The 10018-nt window shown below is 42.3% G+C and overlaps 1 protein-coding gene across 1 annotated transcript; it reads right to left on the reverse strand.

The window, feature by feature from the left end:
• Positions 1-691: 691 nt before the first annotated feature.
• On the reverse strand, positions 692-8422 carry LOC142181205 (uncharacterized). Its single transcript, XM_075253894.1, has 2 exons — positions 6953-8422; positions 692-1046 (listed from the first exon to the last, which is right to left on the reverse strand). The coding sequence occupies exons 1-2, from the start codon at positions 8328-8330 to the stop codon at positions 1006-1008; spliced, it is 1419 nt and encodes a 472-aa protein (XP_075109995.1). The 5' UTR covers positions 8331-8422; the 3' UTR covers positions 692-1005.
• Positions 8423-10018: the final 1596 nt, after the last annotated feature.

Genomic DNA, 10018 nt, shown 5'->3' on the forward strand with positions numbered 1-10018 from the left:
ATGCTAATGAGATCACTTAGGATATGCTAGAGAATTGAAAATGAACATATGTGGACGTATGCACTTGCTTGAACACATGTATGAATTATTTGAATATAAATGCGCCTTTATGCACCTTCTTGATGATAATCGATATTTGTGGATCGGGCCGATCGCCTCGATAGAAATAGATGCATATATGGTTCGCGTCATTCGACCCTCTGGCAGTGCACAATTTCTTTTATGTTAGACCGGTCTGTACGACCTTGGCATAATGTGTGCATGATATCTATGTGAAATCTTATTCATGACTTACTTTGTTAAATGCTCTGAAATGTAAATGGCTAACTGTGATACTATCTAGGACATGACTTATCACTTCTTGCTATAAATTGTTATTTATTTGTGACATCCATGCTTATCATAACACTTTCTTATATTATTTGACCCTAGTAAGTATCAAGCCGACTTCTCATCTCAACTTTTTTGAGATTAGACGGGATACTTATTGGGTACATATTATTTATGTACTCATACTATGCTTCTATACTTAATTGTACAGGATCTGAGGCAGGTACATCTGTGTCACGACCCAAACTGAAGGGCCATGACTAGCACCCGACCACACTTGCTGAGCACCAACGTACATTTCATCTAACCTTCATTATTATATTTTAGGGCTGACGAGATCAATATAAATGGCAGACCTAGATCATGGACAACCAGCAATAAAATATGACGGCATGAACATACATAGCAGGGGATGACCGGACAATCAAGAAACTACATATAAGGTATGAGCTACCACGCTACTATGAAAGACTATACAACAAAAACTAGCCGACAAGGCATACCAAACTATACATGAGCCGACACCTGTCTATGAGCCTCTAAAAGAACATAAGTGCTGCAACATAGCCGGAACAGGGCCCCGACATACCCATAATGTCTATAACAAAAATTGCATACCAAGACCAAGGCAAGTCCGGAGAAGGGATCTCGCCAATCACCGCTGAACTGGACAGTCTACTGTGGTGGGGGAGCTGCACCTGCCTGTCTATCAGGACCTGTAGCACGACATGCAGCGTCCACAAATAAAAGGACGTCAGTACGAATAAAGTACTGAGTATGTAAGGCAAGGAACCATAAATACGATCAGTAATGTAAGCAAGGATAGAGAATATACAACCTGTAACATCTTAGTACCTCTGAGGTCTACTTACATGAAATGCATGATACATATGTATAAATACATAAACCTTTAAAGCATTCGCCTCTGTGGGCATCATCATCATCATATTGTACCCGGCCATAATAGGCTCGGTAAAAAAAACGTACCCGGCCATCATAAGGCTCGGTAGAATCGTACCCGGCCACGTGGAGCTCGGCAAAACCCAACTGATCAGTGGTTGCACAATAGGTGCCGTACCCGGCCAACTATAGCGTGGCTCGGTAGAGTAAAATAGATACATATATATAATGCATGCTGGACTCATGGAATCACATTCTAAACCTTTCGGAGTGACGTAAGGTCGGTATCCTCTGTACACGTTATTAGGACTAACTCTTCACTATGAACCTTATAAGAATCAGGAAGTACCAACAACATTGATAACATAAGAATAAGAGAAGCAACATTAACATCAATCGTTCCATAAGAGGGAAAACAATGTAAGTACTGCTAGCTTCTAAGAGTAGAGTATCTTTGGAAGCTCGTTCATTACATTATGTACAATCGGAGTCGTGCAAAAGAAGGAAAGGGATAGGCTCACATACCTTGTATATACTGCCCCAATCTCAAGCTATGCAATTGTCAAAACTCCTTAGTCTACAATAAGAGAAACGATACTATCGTTATCATTTAAGCGTCATAACTATTATGTATCGACCACAACCTATTTTACGATGAAACGGACAACACCTCCCCTATATATATGACCTCACACCATTCAAAACAGTCACAAAACAGCCCAAACAACATCAATAATAAACATATTGAGCCTCCCAAAAGAGTCCACACACATCCTAATCACTCCATACATACGACGACCACCGTAGTCGTGTCAAACAACCTGGAAATGTTACGAATAAATATCAGCCCATAACCCTACATATATATGGTGTTTCTACACACCCTTCCTCCTCTAAAACTCCACAAGATAGTAGTAAATTACGCAGCCCAACAACAACGCAAAATAGTCCACAAAATAATAACATTACTACCAAGCCTTTCGATATATATCTCACAAGTTCTAGCTTCAATGGCTTAGCCGCAACTTGAATAATCTTAAATACATATAGAGTAAGAGGTTCCTTACCTTTATACAGAAAGAACAGCTCCAATTTGACCTTAAATTTCCATGAAATATCCCTCAAATGCTGCCACAACAACAAAAAAGCGAAACTAGCGATCAATTAGTGTTTTTCGGCACTAGAATCACTTTAGAAGGCTTGAAATCACCTAGGATTGATATTAAGAACATAAGGGAGTATTTACAGAACATAAACCCTTTAAAACAACCTCCCACACGAGCTGGATGGACACAAAAATGAGCAACAACAAGAAGAGTAAGAGACTTACTAGCGCCACGGAATTCCCGACACTTGATTTGTGTTGTTTGCCCTTTTTTCGGGTCTTGAATCTTGAGAGAACCTTGAGAGGATGTTCCTAGGGTTCTAAGGTCTGAAAATAAAGAGAATAAATGACTTAAAACGGGTTGGAGGCATCCTATATAGGTCCAAATATCTTAAACCGCCTTAGTGGGCCCCATAGAGAGGTGCTTGGCGCAGTCTCGCGAAAACACGAATATCTCTCTACTCCGAGATCGTATCGATGAACGGTTTAATGTGTTGGAAACCAGACTCATAGATCTTTAATTTGGTTGGTAGATTACCCCGTAATTCCTTGTAAATTATGAGAAATGATTAGAAACATTTGACCTAATGTTTATGTAAAATTATGAACCTAAGTTGCGACAACTTTTGTCGACTTTTGTTTCATAACTCGTTTGACTTCAAGACTTATGATACAGATATTATATGATTAAAATACCTTAATAAATTACCTCTTGAGTGTATTAAGAACCGCTAGATTACCTGAAAATACGAGTTACAACATCCTTGATTCGTTTAACTTCTAATACTGGTTAATCACCCTTATACACTCTTGTATCACTTAAGACCAATAGGATTGACTTCTTATCATCTCAAAGATAATTCCTTATTGGATTTATGTTAACTAATATATGGCATGAACTAACACATGTGGATATGGGTTGTAACACCCTCCCCCCCTTAGGAACATTCGTCCTCGAATGTAAGGGTTTATGGGGAGTTTAAATCATCGTGGATTCCAATGGAAATGTCCGATCAATTTTCCCCTATAATATGGTCACTAGCAAAACTTGCAAGTAATTAAGCCCAACATATGGCTTCACAAGGCTACACAAAGCATTATGCGTATTTACATTATCTACATATCACCATTTTGTATTAAGGGGGAGTATTCTCAAATTATTGCTTACCTCATAGAGCCGTTTCACCTTCCAATGTATCCTGTCTTCCACGAGCATCCTTGTTATCTTCATTCTGGAATAAGTAAGGGTATTTAGACTTCATCTCCTCTTCTTCTTCCCATGTCATTTCTTCCATATTTTTGTTCCTCCACAATACTTTGACGGAAGCTACATCTTTTGTTCTCAGCTTGCGGACTTGCCGATCTAATATCGCCACTGGCACTTCTTCATATGATAGGTCCTCTGTAACTTGTACATCTTTGATAGGGACGACTCGAGAAGGGTCTCCAATACATTTTCTCAACATAGATACATGGAATACCGGGTGGACAAATTCCAATTCGGATGGCAATTCTAACTCATAAGCAACCTGTCCAATTCGTCGAAGAATTTTATACGGCCCGATATACCTTGGACTCAGCTTACCTTTCTTCCCAAAACGCATAATACCCTTCATTGGTGAGATCCTCAGGAAAACCCAATCACCAACCTCAAACTCTAGATCACGACGTCGGACATCAGAATAAGATTTTTGCCTGCTTTGTGCCGTCCTCAATCGCTCCTGTATCACTTTCACCTTCTCAATAGCTTGGTGAATCAAATCGGGCCCATATAATTCTGTTTCACCGACTTCGAACCATCCACTGGTGATCTACTTCTCCTCCCGTATAGTGCCTCGTATGGGGCCATTTTAATACTGGAATGGTAGCTATTTTTATAGGCGAATTCTATGAGTGGAAGATGATCATCCCAATTCCCCTTAAAATCTAGAACACATGCTCGTAGCATATCTTCCAGTGTCTGAATGGTACGTTCAGCCTGTCCGTCAGTCTGCGGATGGAATGCAGTACTGAGATTTACCTGTGTGCCTAAACCCTTCTGGAAAGACCTCCAAAAGTTAGCCATAAATTGAGTTCCTCGGTCTGATATAATAGATATGGGCACACCATGAAGCCTAACAATCTCCTTGATATACAACTTCACATAATCTTCAGCCGTGTAAGTTGTCTTCACTGGCAGAAAATGGGCACATTTTGTAAGTCGATCAATTATCACCCAGATGGAGTCAAACTTATGATAAGAGCGAGGTAATCCAATGATGAAGTCCATATTAATCACCTCCCACTTCCAGGTCGGAATCTCTATATTTTGAAGCAATCCACCGGGTTTCTGATGTTCTATCTTTACTTGTTGACAATTGGGACACTGGGCTACAAATTATGCAATAGACTTCTTCATATTATCCCACCAATACTGCTCCTTGACATCATGATACATCTTTGTCGAGCCGGGATGGATGGAATATCGGGATTGATGAATCTCATTCATAATCTTCTCTCGCAACCCTGCCACATTAGGCACACACAATCGGCTCTGGTATCTCAGTGCCCCGTCTTTTCCGATCCCAAAAGCCATACTTTTACACTGTTGAATGCTTTCTCTTAATCGTACTAAGATAGGATCTTCATATTGTCGTGCTGTTACCTCGGCTACCAAAGATGATTCTGATGTATTCTGTACAGTAACACCTCCGTCATCAGAGTCTAACAATCTGATTCTCATATTGGCTAGCTGATGAAGCTCTTTAATCAACCCCCATCTACCTACCTCAATATGTACTAAGCTTCCCATTGATTTACGGCTGAGAGCGTCTGCCACAACATTGGCTTTATCGGGATGATACAATATCTCGACGTCGTAGTCTTTCAATAATTCAAGCCACCTACGCTGCCTCAAATTCAACTCTTTCTGCTTGAAGATGTATTGTAAACTCTTGTTATCTGTGTAGATGTCAACATGGACGCCGTATAAGTAGTGCCACCATATCTTCAAAGCATCTATTACTGCAGCCAATTCCAAATCATGGGTTGGATAATTCTTTTCATGCTTCTTCAATTGTCTTGATGCATAAACAATCACATTCCCACGATGCATCAATACGCACCCCAAACCTATACCTGAGGCATCACAATATACCACATAACCTTCTGTTCCTTCAGGAAGAGTGAGCACTGGTGCAGATGTCAATCGATTCTTCAGCTCCTGAAAACTATGTTCACAAGTGTCAGACCACTGGAATTTGGTAGCTTTCTGTGTTAACTTAGTTAATGGTGATGATATAGAGGAAAATCCTTCCACAAACCGCCTATAATATCCTGCTAGCCCTAGGAAGCTGCGGACTTCTGATGGTGTTGTAGGTCTCGGCCAATTCTTTACTGCATCGATCTTCTGAGTGTCGACACTAATACCCTCATCAGATATTACATGGCCAAGGAATGCTACTGAGTTCAGCCAGAATTCACATTTGGAGAGCTTAGCATATAACTTACGATCCTGAAGCGTCTGTAATACTATCCGCAAGTGGCCCGCATGTTTCGCCTCCGAACGAGAATACACTAGAATGTCATCAATGAATACAATCAAGAACACATCAAGATAGGGCCTGAATATAGTATTCATGAGATCCATAAAAGCTGCTGGGGCATTTGTTAGCCCGAACGACATCACCAAGAACTCAAAGTGCCCATATCTTGTCCGGAAGGCCGTCTTTGGAATATCCTTCTCCCTAACCCTCACCTGATGATACCCTGAACGTAAATCAATCTTAGAGAAATACTTGACACCCTGGAGTTGGTCAAACAGGTCATCAATTCTTGGAAGTGGATACTTATTCTTTATAGTAGACTTATTCAACTGTCGATAGTCGATACACATCCGTAACGACCCGTCTTTCTTCCGCACGAATAGGACTGGTGCACCCCAAGGTGAAGTGCTAGGCCTAATAAAGCCCTTATCCAGCAAGTCCTTCAACTGCACCTTCAACTCTCGCAACTCTGCCAGGGCCATTCTGTATGGAGGAATAGAGATCGGTTGAGCGTCAGGCAACACATCAATGCTAAACTCAATCTCCCTTTCAGGAGGAAGGCCTGGGAGTTCATCTGGGAAAACATTTGGGAATTCGTTGACCACAGGGATTGATTGTAAAGTAGGCGGTTTTGCCTCCGCATCCCTAACGTGAACGAGATGATAAATGTAACCTTTTGAGATCATTTTCCTTTCCTTAAGATAGGAAATAAACCTACCTTTCGGTGTAGCAATGTTCCCTTTCCATTCAATGACGGGTTCACCCAGAAATTGGAACCTAACCATCTTCGTACGACAGTCAACATTTGCATAGCATGAGGCCAACCAGTCCATTCCCATTATCACATCAAAATCAACCATTTCTAACTCAAATAAATTTGTCGAGGCTTGACGACTACAAATCATCACAGTGCAACCTCTATATACCCTTCTAGCAATTACAGAATCTCCTATCAGAGTAGATACTTCGAGGGGTTTACTTATCAATTCAGGTTCAATGCCAAACTTATTAGCCACAAAGGGTGTAACATATGATAATGTAGATCCCGGATCAATCAGCGCATATACATCATAAGAAAACACAGATATAATACCTGTAACAACATCTGGAGACGACTCGAGATCCTGTCGACCTACTAGAGCATAGGTTCGATTTTGAGCACCACTCGAACTCGGCACTGCACCTCTACCCCTACCACGACCTGTCGACTGCTGAAAACCCCGTGCTGGAGGTCGAACTAATGAGGAAGAACCAGACACAGATCCAGTCGGCTGAGCCATACCATCACCTCCTCTATTAGGACAATCCCGCATCATATGGCCAGGCTTCCCGCACGAATAGCATGCATCAGAACCTCGACGACACAGTCCAAAGTGGGCCTTGCCGCACTGATCACAGTGTGGTGTTGGGGGTCTCATCTGACTAGTATCCCTGTGATGTTGCGAGCCAGATGCCCGCGAACTCTGACCTGGACCAGAATAGGATCGATCATATCGAGGCCTCTGAAACTGTGGAGGAGCACTAGCTACAGGTGGCGCCGAACTCCTCAAAAACTGTGGCCTGATGCGGCCTCTGAAGTCATCAGAATACCCTGCAAATCTCGCCCTCTTATGCTGGCCTCTATCCTGCTCCCTAACTGCCCTCTGCTGGCGCTTACGATCCTCTAGGGTCTGGGCATAAGATTGAATACGGGAAATATCCATGCCCTCCACCAAGGAGGCTGTCGTACACTCATTTATCAGATGTGGTCCCAACCCATTCACGAACATATGCACCCTATCACTCATCTCGGCCACCATATGGGGAGCATACCTTGCCAAAGAATCAAACTGCATACTGTACTCTCGTACACTCATATTACCTTGTCTAAGGTTCAAGAACTTATCAGCTCTAGCTCGTCGTATCTCAACTGGCAAGTAGTGACGAAGAAAGGCCTCAGAAAATTCCTTCCACACAGCTGGAGGAGGGTTCGGACCCCTGGATCTCTCCCAACTATCATACCAGAGAACCGCTAAATCCCGTAGCCGATAAGAAGCCAACTCTACTGCCTCTGTATCACTAACATGCATAACCCGAAGTGTACGATGAACCTGGTCAATAAAAATCTGTGGGTCCTCCTTGGGGTCTGATTCGGTAAACACTGGAGGGTCTAAATTAATAAAATCACGAACTCTTGTACTAACTGGTTTCTCAGCAGCACCTGTATTCTGCCTCTGAGCCTGAGCAGCTACCAAGCTAGTCAATAACGGCAAAGCACTCCGCATATCCTGGCCTGGAGTGCCAGACGGAGGAACTGGAGGCGCTGGGTGCTTTCTAATATCCTCTGGAGGAGATGGAGTAGATGAGGTATGAGAGGGCATCTCACTCTGAGCCTCACTTTGTCCTGCTCTGACTTGGGGCACCTGACTGGTACCCTCTCCCGTTGCAGTATCAAGCCATCTACTAATCGTTTGCTTCCTAGTCGAAGGCATCACTGAAAAAAACAAGGTGAATATTAGAGACGAACACTTACGACTCAACTCTACGCACGATCTAGATTCAGGAAGAAGGTAACAACCCTAGATGTCATGTAGCCTCCTGATTATAAATGTGGCGCGCTACACATCCATAATCAAGACTCTACTAGACACGGCTCATAGACAACCCCTAGGACAAACTTGCTCTGATACCAAGTTTGTCACGACCCAAACTGAAGGGCCATGACTAGCATCCGACCACACTTGCCGAGCACCAACGTACATTTCATCTAACCTTCATTATTATCTTTTAAGGCTGACGAGATCAATATAAATGGTAGACCTAGATCATGGACAACCAGCAATAAAATATGACAGCATGAACATACATAGCAGAGGATGACCGGACAATCAAGAAACTACATATAAGGTATGAGCTACCACGCTACTATGAAAGACTATACAACAAAAACTAGCCGACAAGGCATACCAAACTATACATGAGCCGACACCTGTCTATGAGCCTCTAAAAGAACATAAGTGCTGCAACATAGCCGGAACAGGGCCCCGACATACCCATAATATCTATAACAAAAATTGCATACCAAGACCACGGCAAGTACGGAGAAGGGATCTCGCCAATCACCGTTGAACTGGACAGTCTACTGTGGTGGGGGAGCTGCACCTGCCTGTCTATCAGGACCTGCAGCACGACATGCAGCGTCCACAAATAAAAGGACGTCAGTACGAATAAAGTACTGAGTATGTAAGGCAAGGAACCATAAATACGATCAGTAATGTAAGCAAGGATAGAGAATATACAACCTGTAACATCTTAGTACCTCTGAGGGCTACTTACATGAAATGCATGATACATATGTATAAATACATAAACCTTTAAAGCATTCGCCTCTGTGGGCATCATCATCATCATATCGTACCCGGCCATAATAGGCTCGGTAAAAAAAACGTACCCGGCCATCATAAGGCTCGGTAGAATCGTACCCGGCCACGTGGAGCTCGGTAAAACCCAACTGATCAGTGGTTGCACAATAGGTGCCGTACCCGGCCAACTATAGCGTGGCTCGGTAGAGTAAAATAGATACATATATATAATGCATGCTCGACTCATGGAATCACATTCTAAACCTTTCGGAGTGACATAAGGTCGGTATCCTCTGTACACGTTATTAGGACTAACTCTTCACTATGAACCTTATAAGAATCAGGAAGTACCAACAACATTGATAACATAAGAATAAGAGAAGCAACATTAACATCAATCGTTCCATAAGAGGGAAAACAATGTAAGTACTGCTAGCTTCTAAGAGTAGAGTATCTTTGGAAGCTCGTTCATTACATTATGTACAATCGGAGTCGTGCAAAAGAAGGAAAGGGATAGGCTCACATACCTTGTATATACTGCCCCAATCTCAATCTATGCAATTGTCAAAACTCCTTAGTCTACAATAAGAGAAACGATACTATCGTTATCATTTAAGCGTCATAACTATTATGTATCGACCACAACCTATTTTACGATGAAACGGACAGCACCTCCCCTATATATATGACCTCACACCATTCAAAACAGTCACCAAACAGCCCAAACAACATCAATAATAAATATATTGAGCCTCCCAAAATAGTCCACACACAGCCTAATCACTCCATACATACGACGACCACCGTAGTCGTGTCAA

This window comes from Nicotiana tabacum, chromosome 5 (assembly GCF_000715075.1).
Source record: "Nicotiana tabacum cultivar K326 chromosome 5, ASM71507v2, whole genome shotgun sequence".
Taxonomy (NCBI): Eukaryota; Viridiplantae; Streptophyta; class Magnoliopsida; order Solanales; family Solanaceae; genus Nicotiana; species Nicotiana tabacum.